Here is a 16,392-nt window from a genome sequence, read left to right as displayed (position 1 = left end):
AAGTATGTACATGTACAGTTATACCACTACATGTGTACGGCGTGGTTGGTGACATAATTGCCAAATAGAAGTCAAGCTCTTAGTAGACGTCACAAGTGTCTCATAATCCAGACAGGTGCCACATGGATATTCAACAGTGTTGCCAGTTTTCTGGGTATTTCAAATGCGAAAGTATGGAAGTATGTTTGCTTACTGACAGATGTCAGTCATGAACACGGGCTGGGTTTTGAGACACGTATGTAAAGCCTAATGTGTTTATGTTCTGTCGCCGTTACTGGGACAGTAATAAGGAATGATATTTCCATAATCATATGCCATTATTAATGTGTGTATGAATTGTGTCTTCTGTCTGCGTCTCTGTGTTGTCTTTTAATCAAGTGAATTAATGCTGTTGAGTTTCTGGCTGTCAAATGATGTGATTAAAGAGGCCGGCAGAAGCGTTTGTTTGTGTCTCATTTTAATTTCATGACCACCCGCTTTTCTCTGTGAACGAAGATGCCGTTTGAGGATGAGGTAGTAAGAAAGAAGAAGTGTTTGAAGGTAGAAAGTAACATCATATTTCCACAACAGTGATGTAATTATGTGTTTATGTATTGACTATGATTGACAGTTGGTGGTACTTGTACCACAGGTACAGTGCTGAGTTGTTTGTGTGCACATGGTAGTACACTGATGCTGTTTAAATTAACAACAAATTGTTTGTTTAGTGACGTTTTTCCTGAATGTTTGGGCTTGAACCATGTCTTTATTATGTCATTGTTTGTCTGTAATATCATAAATGAACCGAATGAATGAAGCTCTGCGGTTGTCTCGCTCTCTGTACGTCTCAGGTCACGCCGTCCTCTAAGATTGTGGGCGACCTGGCGCAGTTCATGGTGCAGAACAGCCTGACCAGAGCTGAGGCGGAAGAGAGAGCTGACGAGTTGTCCTTCCCTCTTTCCGTGGTGGAGTTCCTGCAGGGATACGTCGGCATTCCGCACGGAGGATTCCCGGAGCCGTTTAGATCAAAGGTGCGTGGCGTCACTCTGCTGCGCTCGGACGATCCTCAAGTGAAAGCAGTTTGTTGAAGCGGTTACTCGTGTGAAACGTACGTAACAGTTGTAGTTGTAGGGTTGCATAAATAATGGTATCTTAAGTGTCTGCATACTCATCAAAGACTACTCAGTAATGTTGTCTATCATTGAGTTAGTAGGGATAAAAACACATCAAGGTTTGATAATTGGAGAAATGCAGACATGCCTTCTAATATTTGAAGAAGTGTAGCGTTTTGTTACTGTTTCCTTTGTGTGAAATCACAATGGAATAGAAATGATGCAATAATATAAAATCAATAAGTACATGTATTTACAGCATTGTGTCCAGTTGCTCCAGTCACAGCAGCCTACAACTTGATTTGAGTCGTCATGGTGGCTGAGAGTACCGTGTTGTATTAATTGTCTGGCGGTGTACATGCAAGGCATGTTGAGAGTTGGAAATGTTACATATTCATGTATTTATCCTCTGACTTGTGCAGTAAGAAGTGGTGGTAAAATAATGAGTTTGTGTGATTTAGTGTGTTTTGTTTTAAGCGGCTGTGAAAAAGGTGGCAGTGTGTATAAAAGTGACCTATGTCAAAGTGGGAGTTGAACATATGAAAGCTGTGGACTGAAGGGTGAAAGATCAAGAATGGATGATTTTTGTGTAACGCTAAACTAGCAAAATTGCTGGTATTAAATTTAGTCGTTCCCAGGAGGATGGTGAAAATGTAGACAGTTTATGTTTTCTTGTTGTTTTGTCTCTTGTGCAAAGCAGGGTTTGATGTTTCTCTGGGAGATTTGCATTTGTGATCTCCTCCAAATAGCCGACATTGGCGGATTGGCTTAGGAAAGCATCTGTTAACGGAACAAAAAGGAGACGTTCTGTGGATTCATGGCAGTTGCTGGTGTTATATTTGAATTAGTTGGTTGCTACATACAAAAGAAACCCCTCCGATGCTCTTCATTGTGGATATTTGATAACTCCAGCTATGAACCACCAAAGGAGGAGGAGGAACGATGCCCTGGTAGGCCTTTTCACCTGTGGGATGTTTCAGCAGGTTGTCGGTGACACCAAGTTGACTGTGTGCCGAATTGTGAGGACTGTTAGTTTGGTACTTCTCCTGCACATTGGGTGATTTGTCCAGGTGCCTATTAGAAGGACACTGTGATGTCCTGCCAAGCTTGTCGTTTGGCAGCTAGGGACAGTGTTGTTCCTTTGGAACATTTTAGAGAACTCCTACATTGCTCATATTCCTCCAAAAAGAGCGTTTCCTCCGGTTTGGAGAGTGTAGGGGCTTTTGTTCTCGGAGAGGTCCTCCTCTGGTGGCAGAAAGTGTGAGAGAAGTGAACCAAACCTGTGCATTGGAGGCGTTTGTTGGCGACGGCACTCGTGAGGCTGCTTATGTTGTGGAAATAGTCAACCAACGTTGGGTGACTAACTTTAGTGGACGTGTCGTATACTGTATGTCAAATAAAGTAGCATTAGAGAATTTGGAGTAATTGAAGAAAGGTGGCAGAGTGTTCTTGCAACAAATGTGCCATATGGAAATGTGTTCAGTACTTCTAAGATGTACAGACGGACAGTTTGTGGTTGCGGTGGATGGACACAAAACAGTTGTAATGACATATGTGTTAGCGTGTTTGTCATGTGACACCCGGGACACTGTAATTATACGGACATCCCGTGTTGGCTTTGATGTCGTAGGTTGGTGTCTTTCATTCGTGTTGGCTTCTTTTCAATTCTGTGTGTTCCAATACACACTACACCGTATCGTTCAGTCGCCTGTGGACTTTGTGGCATATGGGCCTGTGCTGTGCGTTTAGATGAAAATCCTCAGCACACATGAAGAACTCTTGCCGACCCCTGCTGACATCCTACAGATTCATTGTGTTTGTGCAGAAATGTAGCCTCCAGATGTATAGCTGCGATCACAGTGACACAGTGCAAAGTTTGGGTTTTTGTCTTCACGTCAGCTCGGTGTCGGTGTGTTGTTGCATAAAGTGCAGATCCGTCACAGCGCACGTTCAGCTGCATGTGGGTGAGAAATCAAGAGTAATTGGCTTCCTCCTTAGATGATGTTGCAGCTTATTTGGATTTGATGTATGTATATTACTTTATGTGTAGTTTTTAGAGTTTTGTGTTTTCTTGAGCTTAAGCTGTGTGGACGTCGGTTGCCGTGGATTGTTATGCAAGCGGTTACCGTTTAGTCTCAGCGGAAGTTTGTGTGGCATTGTGTTGGGTATGTATTATGGGGCTGTGTTGGCATTGACGAGTCAGTCTATGACATTGATGCGGCGTTTGTGTGTTTGTCTTTGTCGACTGCACAGTGCTCATATGCTAATTTGTCACAGAACACATTGTACCATATTTTGTGGGTACACACTGTTGTCATGCAACTGCACTCGTCAATTAATTGTCGTGGAAGTGCCGCGGCGAAAAATGGGTCTGGTCCAGCTTAGTTTGTTGAGCACGTGTCCCCAAACAAGGTGGTAAACTTCTCTCGGTTAGTAGGTTTCAGGTGTAGTTGTTAAATCTATTGTGTTCAGCGCAAGGTCCGGAAAACAAGTCAGAGTACTGTGGAGTGATTGTGCCGATTGGTGATGGCCAACTCTGTGCGTCGTGGATTTAAGTGCAATAATTACATAGTCTATTGCAGCTCGATGTCATATGTTGGTCAGAATAACATAGTGGCTGTAGCATTTTCCAACTGAGTACAATATGCACGGCTGGCTGGCTGTGGCTGTGCAGGAGCCTCCTTCTGGTTGTCGACATGAATCCCACGGAAAAGGTGTTGTGTTTTGTGGGAGATAGTGGTGAGATGCGGCACATTTGGAGTGGGATTAGTTTGTGCAAGATGCCTGTTTATTTAAATGTCTGGATGGATGATCTGGTTCCACATGGATAAATTGGCGTGCAGTTGTGTTAGTGTAAATGACAACTGTCTGTCTGTTTAAGGATGTTGTCTGATTGTATCGTGTGTGTATGAGAGTTAGTTGGGGCCAAATAACTGAGATCCGATGGTTGTTTGGGCTACACCGATTCTTTCTACTGTTATGCGTGTGTGTAATGTTGATTGTGGACATGGGACCTGCCTGATGTTCAGCAGCAATGTAGGAGCTCGTGTGACCCACGTGTCTGTGTGCATCCCCAAACAGGAGCGGAGTTTGGATCTCGGTGTGATTAGAAAGGTGGTGGGTTGATGTGGTTTAGTGCTTAGAGGTACTGTTTCTTCCACCAGACAGTGATGGGGTGTGTTGCCATTGTTTTGATGTTGTAGTCTGAGTGTGTGTGTAGGTGCTGTTCCCAGTGCAAAAGTGAGTTTTGGCACCTGTTGCAGCCTAGTGTTGTTTGGCTGGAGGACATGCTGTGTGAGTCACGGTGTGTTTCTGTGCGTTCAGGTCCTCAAGTCTCTCCCTCGTATCGAAGGCCGACCCGGCGCCTCGCTAGCACCAATGGACTTCAAAGCTCTGGAGGAGGGGCTGCGAGCTGCTCACGGTGATGACATCAGCCCGGAGGAAGTGATGTCTGCGGCAATGTACCCCAAAGTGTTTGAGGAGTTCAAAGAGTTTACAAGTGAGTTTGAAACCCATGAGTTAGTACTGTCCATATATGTTAGGCTTCTGTGAGTTGCCACTGAACTGTTGAAGTAGAACTAACTAAATCTGGACGGTACTGTATGCGTGTCAGGATGGTAGCTCACCAACTAGGGCCATGAATGAATATTGTGTCACCTAATCAAGAAATAGTACTTTTAGTACTTCTGTTTGGTATTTGACATTATTAACACAGTGCTGCATGAATGGCCAGAAAGACGAGGGTGATCTGGCAAAGTGCATCTTCATGCAATACACAAAGGAATGTATGTATAAACCACATGTGAAGTCATCAGGATTTGTGGAAATATAAATGTTTATGTAAACCTCTCTCTCTCTCTCTCTCTCTCTCTCTCTCTCTCTCTCTCTCATAGATAATATAGTTACTGGGGGTTTTATCTCGATTGAGTCATGTAGTGTTGTGCTACAGCTGCACTGTTGGAATAGAGAGGAAGTGTTGATAGTGTTGGTGTGCAGCAGCCTGTCTACTGTAGTCCCAAGTATTGTTAATTGTGTCCTTGGCGGAAACACATTTTTGTGTCAGATTAGCCAAGTCCAATACTTGACCGACAACAAAAGGGGAAATTGACAGCAACGGCTGACAAATGAGCAGGCAGACAGGTCTTTTAGCGCATTAGACAAGACACCTTAAAGTACAGACACAGATAGGATTTGGAGGGAAGTCTATTGTTTGGCCATTGCCGTCTCTGAGCGCGGGGCCTACATTCACATGCAAACATTATCTATACCTTAGCGCAGTGAACGAGGTGCGATTGGGAGAAGGCGGCAGCAGCCTGTGCAATTTTTACGTTGATGGCACAATAGCTCGTGGTGTCAGAGCCTGTACCAGGCAGAAACATGGCTTGCAAAACTGTAAAAGCTCCCACCTGTGGATATCTGTTTGTCTTGCAGGCAACTTTGGACCAGTAGACTGCCTCAACACCAGGCTGTTCCTGGATGGGCCAAAGATAGCTGAGGAGTTTGAGGTACATTTGGTGGTATTTGTAGTTTGGAAGTGGAAACTGATGGGTGTCAGGTCCAATGGGTCTGGTGTGTGTAGTGCAGCAGATAACAGAATATTTACAGAGGAATTGTGCAAATGGTGTGATACAAGCACCACATTTAGCAAAACTACACCTTAGATAGATACTGTTTAGAAGAAAACAAAATGGCTGGCCACTTGAATTTGTAATAGGCGGCTCTACATAGGGTGAAAATGTAAAAAATGCTCCAGTCATTGTTTGTGTGATTGTAAAAAGGTATAGTTTGGACTAGCTATGACTGAATTGTATAGAGTTATGGGGGGGTCCAAACCTTTAGGCTGGCAAAGATCAGTTTCGCTTTGTACAGTGGTCAAAAGTTGCAGTGTTGTTCAAAAGTGATGCAAATTATTGGCTGAGTTAATAGCAATTGTTTGCATCATGTATCAAGCTTAGTTATCATATTACGGGGTAACATTATAAGAATTAAATGGAGACCAACCATTCCACACAGTCAGAACTGTTTCATTTATTAATCCAAGTAGCTCAATCAATCAACAGTGTGCACCACTTGTTAGTAAAATTGGAGCCCCTGTACAAACTCAAACTGACCTTTGTGACTATCCTTAAGGTTTGGACCCCATAATATTCAGTCATAGTCCAAAGTCTGCCTTTTTAGAATCTTTATGATCAGACAAATAATGTGGTGTACTTTTCAATATGAAATCCTGTGTTTGTTTTTGGGGGGTTTGTTTCCCCCCCCAAAAGAGCAATGTTGAAGGAGAATTAGTGCTGGATTTGGTGATTCAGGTATTTGCTGCACGGGGCCTTTATCAGCTGTGTGTGAGGAGGGCAGGGTTGGCAACTTTGGGACTTTGACTGGAGTGAGGCTGTGTGTATATAGTGTGTATTGCAAAACATTTGGTCACCAGAAAAAGAGGTACTTTTTTGTAATGTCCAAAAACAACAAGAAGATGAGAAAGGGAGCTCTGCTTGATTGTTTTCTTCTCCATCATCTTTCCTTTTGTCAGGCTCATCTACAGGTGTGTGAGAGGCAAGAAAGAAAAATTATTAGTGGTTGGGGGGGCAGAGGTCCCTGAAGGTGAAGGGACCTCCAAGTCTGTCCAAGATGGAGAAATTATCATTTGCTAGCAGCTTCTGTGGTGTGTGTGTGTGTGTGTGTGTGTGTGTGTGTGTGTGTGTGTGTGTGTTCTGTAAAACCGAGGAGAAGAGGAACAGAGTTGAGGCTGACTGCTCAAATAGCTGTCATACAGGTTGTTGCAGCATTTCACAAAGCTAGTTGGTATGATGCAATGAAATTACCACAAGTATATATTTAAAAACAAAAATAGAAGGATCTCAAGATGCACAAAGAATCTATTCTAGTAACAGTGGCTGGTTAGCACATGTTGCCATATCAAATGCTTGTAAACAGTGAACCATTTCACACATTATTAGTGCTTTTTGCAGGCTGTTGGGGGGGGTCATTGTCCAAAAGTGTCAGATGTGGTCCCAATGTAGACTGGAACAACCCTTTGTTATTGTAGTAGGGTGCCTAGCCTTAAAAGCTTGGAACAACCTGTCGGTCGTAGCACCACCTTTTAGTACTTTCAAAGGACAATTCAGACATGCAACCATCCTGAAACAATTCAACTGTGGAGGCACCATTTGAGTTTCTTTTTCAGTTATGTACACAATGGCCTCGTGTATATTTGATTTTCTTAAATGGGTTAGTTATACATTTCAACTCTGTGCTTTCTGTGTATTGGGGACTTTGCCACCTCATCATCCATCATAAAACACTTTAGGTTCTCCACCTTGGCTGCTACTTTGAATTGTAAATCAATCAATCAACTTTTTTCTTATATAGCGCCAAATCACAACAAACAGTTGCCCCAAGGCGCTCCATAGTGCAAGGCGCGGCCATACAAAAACGACCCCCTGTGAGCAAGCACTTGGCTACAGTGGGAAGGGAAAAACTCCCTTTTAACAGGAAGAAACCTCCAGCAGAACCAGGCTCGGGGGGGGGGGCAGTCTTCTGCTGGGACTGGTTGGGGCTGAGGGAGAGAACCAGGAAAAAGACATGCCGAGAAGGGGGGCAGAGATCCATCGCTAACGATTAAATGCAGAGTGATGCATACGGAGCAAAAAAAGAAAGAAATACTCAGTGCATCATGGGAACCCCCCCCCACAGTCTACGTCTAAAGCAGCATAACCAAGGGATGGTCCCGATCCAGCCCTAACTATAAGCCTAATCTTAAAGGTAGAGAGGGTGTCTGTCTCCCTGATCTGAATTGGGAGCTGGTTCCACAGGAGAGGAGCCTGAAAGCTGAAGGCTCTGCCTCCCATTCTACTCTTACAAACCCTAGGAACTACAAGTAAGCCCGCAGTCTGAGAGCGAAGCGCTCTATTGGGGTGATATGGTACTACGAGGTCCCTAAGATAAGATGGGACCTGATTATTCAAAACCTTATAAGTAAGAAGAAGAATTTTAAATTCTATTCTACAATTAACAGGAAGCCAATGAAGAGAGGCCAACACGGGTGAGATATGCTCTCTCTTTCTAGTCCCCCGTCAGTACTCTAGCTGCAGCATTCTGAACCAACTGAAGGCTTTTTAGGGAACTTTTAGCACAACCTGATAATAATGAATTACAATAGTCCAGCCTAGAGGAAATAAATGCATGAATTAGTTTTTCAGCATCACTCTGAGACAAGACCTTTCTGATTTTAGAGATATTGCGTAAATGCAAAAAGGCAGTCCTACATATTTGTTTAATATGCGCTTTGAATGACATATCCTGATCAAAAATAACTCCAAGATTTCTCACAGTATTACTAGAGGTCAGGGAAATGCCATCCAGAGTAACGATCTGGTTAGACACCATGTTTCTAAGATTTGTGGGGCCAAGTACAATAACTTCAGTTTTATCTGAGTTTAAAAGCAGGAAATTAGAGGTCATCCATGTCTTTATGTCTGTAAGACAATCCTGCAGTTTAGCTAATTGGTGCGTGTCCTCTGGCTTCATGGATAGATAAAGCTGGGTATCATCTGCGTAACAATGAAAATTTAAGCAATACCGTCTAGCACAGAACCTTGTGGAACTCTATAATTAACTTTAGTCTGTGAAGACGATTCCCCATTTACATGAACAAACTGTGTAATCTATTAGACAAATATGATTCAAACCACCGCAGCGCAGTGCCTTTAATACCTATGGCATGCTCTAATCTCTGTAATAAAATTTTCTGGTCAACAGTATCAAAAGCAGCACTGAGGTCCAACAGAACAAGCACAGAGATGAGTCCAGTGTCCGAGGCCATAAGAAGATCATTTGTAACCTTCACTAATGCTGTTTCTGTACTATGATGAATTCTAAAACCTGACTGAAACTCTTCAAATAGACCATTCCTCTGCAGGTGATCAGTTAGCTGTTTTACAACTACCCTCTCAAGAATCTTTGAGAGAAAAGGAAGGTTGGAGATTGGCCTATAATTAGCTAAGATAGCTGGGTCAAGTGATGGCTTTTTAAGTAATGGTTTAATTACTGCCACCTTAAAGGCCTGATAGATTGATCATATTTAAGATCGAAGCATTAAATAATGGTAGGACTTCCTTGAGCAGCCTGGCAGGAAGGAATGGGGTCTAATAAGCATGTTGATGGTTTGGATGAAGTAACTAATGAAAATAACTCAGGCAGAACAATCGGAGAGGAAAGAGTCTAACCAAATACCGGCATCACTGAAAGCAGCCAAAGATAACGATACGTCTTTGGGATGGTTATGAGTAATTTTTTCTCTAATAGTCAAAATTTTGTTAGCAAAGAAAGTCATGAAGTCATCACTAGTTAAAGTTAATGGAATATTCAGCTCAATAGAGCTCTGACTCTTTGTCAGCCTGGCTACAGTGCTGAAAAGAAACCTGGGGTTGTTCTTATTTTCTTCAATTAGTGATGAGTAGAAAGATGTCCTAGCTTCACGGAGGGCTTTCTTATAGAGCAACAGACTCTTTTTCCAGGCTAAGTGAAGATCTTCTAAATTAGTGAGACGCCATTTCCTCTCCAACGTACGGGTTATCTGCTTTAAGCTACGAGTTTGTGAGTTATACCACGGAGTCGGGCACTTCTGATTTAAAGCTCTCTTTTTCAGAGGAGCTACAGCATCCAAAGTTGTCTTCAATGAGGATGTTAAACTATTGACGAGATACTCTAGCTCCCTTACAGAGTTTAGGTAGCTACTCCGCTCTGTGTTGGTATATGGCATTAGAGAACATAAAGAAGGAATCATATCCTTAAACCTAGTTACAGCGCTTTCTGAAAGACTTCTAGTGTAATGAAACTTATTCCCCACTGCAGGGTAGTCCATCAGGGTAAATGTAAATGTTATTAAAAAATTATCAGACAGAAGGGAGTTTTCAGGCAATACTGTTAAGTCTTCTATTTCCATACCATAAGTCAGAACAAGATCTAAGATATGATTAAAGTGGTGGCTGGACTCATTTACTTTTTGAGCAAAGCCAATAGAGTCTAATAATACATTAAATGCAGTGTTGAGGCTGTCATTCTCAGCATCTGTGTGGATGTTAAAATCGCCCACTATAATTATCTTATCTGAGCTAAGCACTAAGTCAGACAAAAGGTCTGAAAAGTCACAGAGAAACTCACAGTAACGACCAGGTGGACGATAGATAATAACAAATAAAACTGGTTTTTGGGACTTCCAATTTGGATGGACAAGACTAAGAGACAAGCTTTCAAATGAATTAAAGCTCTGTCTGGGTTTTTGATTAATTAATAAGCTGGAATGGAAGATTGCTGCTAATCCGCCGCCCCGGCCCGTGCTACGAGCATTCTGACAGTTAGTGTGACTCGGGGGTGTTGACTCATTTAAACTAACATATTCATCCTGCTGTAACCAAGTTTCTGTTAGGCAGAATAAATCAATACGTTGATCAATTTATTATATCGTTTACCAACAGGGACTTAGAAGAGAGAGACCTAATGTTTAACAGACCACATTTAACTGTTTTAGTCTGTGGTGCAGTTGAAGGTGCTATATTATGTTTTCTTTTTGAATTTTTATGCTTAAATAGATTTTTGCTAGTTATTGGTGGTCTGGGAGCAGGCACCGTCTCTACGGGGATGGCAGGGGGAGAGAAGCTGCAGAGAGGTGTATAAGACCACAGCTCTGCCTCCTGGTCCCAACGCTAGACAGTCACAGTTTGGAGGATCCAACAAAAATTGGCCAGATTTCTAGAAATGAGAGCTGCTCCATCTAAAGTGGGATGGATGCCGTCTCTCCTAACAAGACCAGGTTTTCCCCAGAAGCTTTGCCAATTATCTATGAAGCCCACCTCATTTTTTGGACACCACTCAGACAGCCAGCAATTCAAGGAGAACATGCGGCTAAACATGTCACTCCCGGTCCGATTGGGGAGGGGCCCAGAGAAAACAACAGAGTCCGACATTGTTTTTGCAAAGTTACACACCGATTTAATGTTAATTTTAGTGACCTCCGATTGGTGTAACCGGGTGTCATTACTGCCGACGTGAATTACAATGTTGCCAAATTTACGCTTAGCCTTGGCCAGCAGTGTCAAATGTCCTTCGACGTCGCCTGCTCTGGCCCCCGGAAGACAATTGACAATGGTTGCTGGTGTCGCTAACTTCACATTTCTCAAAACAGAGTCGCCAATAACCAGAGTTTGATCCTCGGCGGGTGTGTCGTCGAGTGGGGAAAAACGGTTAGAGATGTGAACGGGTTGACGGTGTACACGGGGCTTCCGTTTAGGACTACGCTTCCTCCTCACAGTCACCCAGTCGGCCTGCTTTCCCGACTGCCCGGGATCTGCCAGGGGGGCACCAACGGCGGCTAAGCTACCTTGGACTACAGGGGCCTGGCTAGCTGTCGAATTTTCCACGGTGCGGAGCCGAGCCTCCACTTCGCCCAGCCTGGCCTCCAAAGCTACGAATAAGCTGCACTTATTACAAGTAGCGTTACTGCTAAAGGAGGCCGAGGAATAACTAAACATTTCACACCCAGAGCAGAAAAGTGCGGGAGAGACAGGAGAAGCCGCCATGCTAAATCGGCTAAGAGCTAGTAGCTACGCTAAGCTAGCGGATTCCCAAAAACACACAAAGTGAATAATGTGCAAATAATCCAAAGGTGATTCAGCAGAAGGAGTGCCCCAATCAAGGCACCAAACAGGCCATGAAGCAGCACAGGCAACGCACGACAACGGTGCTAAAATAAAATAAAAATAAAAACAAAAGCGTTAGCAAGCTAGTTAGCCTGCCAACGCTAATAAAAGTTAGCTGATAAAAGTGCTCCGTCGCGATGTTTCGACCGTTAGAGGTCTTCGTTAGGCGTTGGAGCACAGTAAAACAAAAAAAGTAAAAAAGTCTTGAAAAAGACTGTTAGTTCAAGTCCAAAGCAGCCGGTAGCAGTCTCTGTGTAAACAGTCCCAACAGAGAGCCCTCCAAATCCAACCAATATCTTAAATCTTAAATCTTTGTATGTATATTGCGTATGATCAATTTATTTTGGTATGTTGTGTGTGCGGTTTCCATCTTACTGGGACTAATTTGGTACATGTTCAAGTATTTGCTGCCAAATTCCAGATGGCTGCCAGCTGACATGTGATGAGATCCTAACTTCATAAGTGAAAGTTGTAGGATTATGAGTGACATCAAGGATTCAAAATGTGAGCTCGGTAGGAACATTCATGTGTCAGGAGGCCAGTTGGCCGATTGTGGTGATGGGGTTTTGGATGTCCAAATTGTTGCCCTAATTTTCTCAGAGGGTTGACAATTAAAACTCCAATCTAGTAGGAAAATCAAAAGTTTAATGTGGAATTCTGGAGCAGGCTCAATGTAGTTAGTGGCCCCTTTGCATTTGGATGTGAAAAAGTAAATGTGGCCACATTATGTTGTGTGTGTGTGTGTGTGTGGAGCAGCAATCCCATATAGGCTGCAAGAGCTCTTCTCCAATTTAGGGGCTTTCACACAGTGGAAGCATCAGCTTGGCTGAAGTGTTGTGAATAGTTCTCCAAAGCATTAGTTTCAAGGAGAGGCTGTGGCAAGCTAAACAGAATTGTACATTCTACTGCTGTGATATCTTAGTATAACTTGCTATATACTAAACATCCCCGAACAAGTATGAGCTCATGCATGCGTGAAACAGTCAAAACTAAATAGCTGGTTAAGCTGTTGAGGTAACTGGAGCGCACAGTGAAATAGTGCTATATGTCAAACATGGGGCAAATGTCAGTAAAGTTGTAGACATGTGATTGATTGGGTGATTCTGAAGTTGTTATGGAAATGTAGATCAATTGGTTTGGCCAATATGATGGAGTTACACAGGAGTGGGCCAAATTGTTGTTCTTGTTGCCAAATCTGCACAGCGGACTTCCTAAAGGGCCTATTATTGGTTTGGCTGTCACTAATGTAGCCATCAACAATGCTAAGCAGGACATTATGCTTTCATGTCAGTAGCTGAAGTGTGGAGCCTAAACACATGTAATCCTGTATATATATATATATATATATATATATATATATATATATATATTGATGTGGTTTGTTCTTGTCATGTAAAAAGAACAAGGTTGAAATTCTGCTGGAATTGTTTCTGAACTGGGCATTGATGAGTTTGTGAGCACAGTGTGTGTCCCAAACAGAAATGGCCTAAAATGTTTACGTTGCCCTTTGTTGCTTGCATGAGAACGTGAGAGTTGACGATCCTGCTGAGAGAGTCGGGCCCATCACAGTGTCAGTACAACCAAACCAGGATCAAGTTATCTGTCAGTGTGTTGGCTCCATTTCAAAGTTTGCAGATGCTTTGGAGAAATGTGTGTTTGACAGACACCAAAGCAATCAGATATCTGACAATCTCGGGGGATCGCTTCCAAACTGTCATGGTGTCTTAGTTGTGAAAATTGTGTCCAAGCAGTCATTTTATGTGTGATTGATGGTTGTTGTCGTCGTCACATGAAGCTGCACTGCTTTGAATTGTCCCCCCCCAGGTGGAGCTGGAGAGGGGTAAGATTCTCCACATCAAGGCCTTGGCTCTGGGCGATCTAAACCAGGCTGGCCAGAGAGAGGTGTTCTTTGAGCTCAACGGACAGCTGCGATCTGTGTTGGTCAAAGACACCGTTGCAATGAAGGTACTGTGGGGGGGGGGGGGGGGGGGGGCAACCTGAAATCTGCTGTGGAAGCTTGAGTGTTTTCAGAATAAAATTAACTAAATAATTTTCATGTCTTGTCCAGGAAATGAAGTTCCACCCAAAGGCACAGAAATCCATTAAAGGTCAAGTGGGGGCGCCAATGCCTGGCAAAGTGCTCGAGGTCAAAGTGCAAGTTGGTGACAAGGTCTGTTTGCTTTTGGTAGTCTGCCCAAGACAAAAAGTATTGAGACAATGTAGCAGCACCTGGAACTTGATTTTTGTTGCAGGTGGAGAAGGGACAGCCGCTGTGTGTCCTGTCTGCTATGAAGATGGAGACTGTGGTCAATTGTCCACTCAGTGGCACCGTCAAGGCCGTCCATGTCACAAATGACACCTCTCTGGAGGGAGATGACCTGATCTTGGAGATTGAGGAGTAGTGGTAGTCGAGTTGCGCCTGTGCCTCCCTCAGCACTTTTTCAAGTGCTTCTTTTTCCACATGTTGTCTGTGCATTATTAAGGTCTTAATGGGAGAGTTCTAAATAAAGTGGAAGCACAAACTTTGGCTGATTTCTTGCAATGCTGGTGACAGAAGAAAGGAGGTGGCAGTGATGATGGTAAGTTGTGCACTCAAATCACGTGACAGTTTGTAATGCTGAACCGGACTGACAAGTTGTGTGTGTGTGTGTGTGTGTGTGTGTGTGTTGTCCCACACAGGCCAGCTTTTTTGCTCATGTCCGATCCAAAGTAGGTGTCAGGCGAGCGTAGTTGCTCCCAGCAGCAGCAACATTGTGTGCTTTGAGTGTGATGCAGATGAAGTCCTTTTTGTGTCCCGAGTATGCAGAGTGAGTTAAATGGAAATGTGGCGCTGTCATTGTTGACTTTGGTTTTTAAATCTAATAATACACACACACACACACCTTAGAGCCAAAGAAAACAAAGAAACAAGCTGGCCTAGACGGTGTGTGTAAAATAGGTTTTCAGTATTGGTGCTATTTGGGACACCATTTTCAGTGTCAAACCCCCGAGAATGAATTCAAATCAGTTTTATTTATAGCACCAAATCAACAAACTGCCGAGGCGCAAGCACTTGGCGCCAGTGGGAAGGAAAAACTCCCTTTTAACAGGAAGAAACCTCCAGCAAGAACCAGGCTCAGCCTTGTGCTGGGGACTGGTTGGGGCTGAGGGAGAGAAGCAGGAAAAACAAAAAAGACACGCTGTGCAGGGGAGCGGAGAACCATCACTAACGATTAAATGCAGAGTGGTTGCATACACAGCTAAAAGAGAAAGAAACAATTTTCGAGCTATTGCGTCAATGCAAAAAAGCAGTCCTACATATTTTGTTTAATATGCGCTTTGAATGACATATCCTGATCAACGCCAACATTTCTCACAGTGAGGGGGTAAGGACCATGTTTCTAAAGATTTGTGGGGCCAAGTACAATAAACTTCAGTTTTATCTGAGTTTAAAAGCAGGAGGTCATCTCAGGCTTTATGGAGCTTGGGGGGGGGGGTCATCTGTAACAATGAAAATTTAAGCAGTGCCGTCTAATGCCAGGGAAGCATGTATAAAGTGGAAACAACATTGGTCCTATAGCACAGAAAACCTTGTGGAATCCAGCGGCCATGAAGGATTATGCTGTCTGTAGCCATAGCTTTTATGTTTGTACACCAAAATCTCTGTCACTCACAGCCGCTGTCCAACGTGCAAGAGACCCCCCAGTGTTCAATTGCGTAGAGAGAGAAAAGATTCACCACAGTTGTGCTGCTGCTGCTGCTTCTTCAGCAGCATTTTCATGTGCTTTCACTTTAGAAATTCAAACTACGACATCTTGCCGGTGTTATCAATTTGTTAACAAATCTTGGATTCATGTCCATTTCTTTGGTAGTGTTTTTCCATTATGTCTGATTTCCTTCACTATTTTGGCCACAGGGCCTGTTTTCTTTGATGTTCAGTTAATTCTGGCCCGAAGGGGGGGGGGGGGGGGGGGGGGACCCTGTTGTCACTTTTAAAATCCAAATTTTGGCCCTTTGCCATGCTCAAAACTAGATTAAATTTGATTTTGCCAGTGAAATTGCGAAATAGTGCCCCCTAGAATTTTCCCTCAAACCTCTGCATTGGGTTTGTTGTTGTTGTAGTAACCTCACCATGCATGATGCGCCAACAAACAAACAGTCGTCAACAGGCCATTTGGATTCTAAAGTTTAGATTTTGAGCTAATCTTGACCAAATTTGTCAATGACACAACTTCATTTGGAATTGGACAAAAATGGCAGTCATCCAAAATGTCGGCTGCTAGGTCAGAGCACACCGGTTCACTTCAAATGGCTGTCACGCCAACATACTTCAAAGTAGCTCAACATGATGATTACAGCTCTGCCCTCAAAGTCTGCATTCCCGCCATAGCAGGTCCACTTTGAGAACAAGTCGGTGGTGAGCAGCGCTTCACCATTCCTTTGGACGGCTTTAATGCCTCATGAAAATTGATAACTCTTTTTCAATTTCATAGAGGTGCATGCAAAAAGCACAAACAAAAAACAAAAACAAAAATAAATAAACACAAACCCTTATTTTGGAGTCTGCACTTCAGATTTGTTTCAGATCACAAAGTTCCAGGGTGCCATTTGGCCCAGACTGCTTG

General features: G+C 43.3%; 1 protein-coding gene across 3 annotated transcripts in view; it reads left to right on the top strand.

Moving 5' to 3' along the window:
- Window positions 1-14,190, top strand: part of pcxb (pyruvate carboxylase b) — a 501,867-nt gene extending 487,677 nt beyond the window's left edge. For all 3 annotated transcript variants that reach the window (XM_034164611.1, XM_034164610.1, XM_034164612.1), the window contains 6 exons: window positions 831-1,010; window positions 4,416-4,590; window positions 5,523-5,596; window positions 13,613-13,753; window positions 13,857-13,958; window positions 14,041-14,190. In XM_034164611.1, the coding sequence (XP_034020502.1) occupies window positions 831-1,010; window positions 4,416-4,590; window positions 5,523-5,596; window positions 13,613-13,753; window positions 13,857-13,958; window positions 14,041-14,190 (822 nt within the window). The remainder of the gene's footprint in view (window positions 1-830; window positions 1,011-4,415; window positions 4,591-5,522; window positions 5,597-13,612; window positions 13,754-13,856; window positions 13,959-14,040) is intronic.
- Window positions 14,191-16,392: the final 2,202 nt, after the last annotated feature.

Source organism: Thalassophryne amazonica, chromosome 23 (assembly GCF_902500255.1).
Source record: "Thalassophryne amazonica chromosome 23, fThaAma1.1, whole genome shotgun sequence".
In the NCBI taxonomy this organism is placed as follows: Eukaryota; Metazoa; Chordata; class Actinopteri; order Batrachoidiformes; family Batrachoididae; genus Thalassophryne; species Thalassophryne amazonica.
Note: the sequence above shows the minus strand (reverse complement) of the source record. Positions and strands in the feature narration are given on the sequence as shown.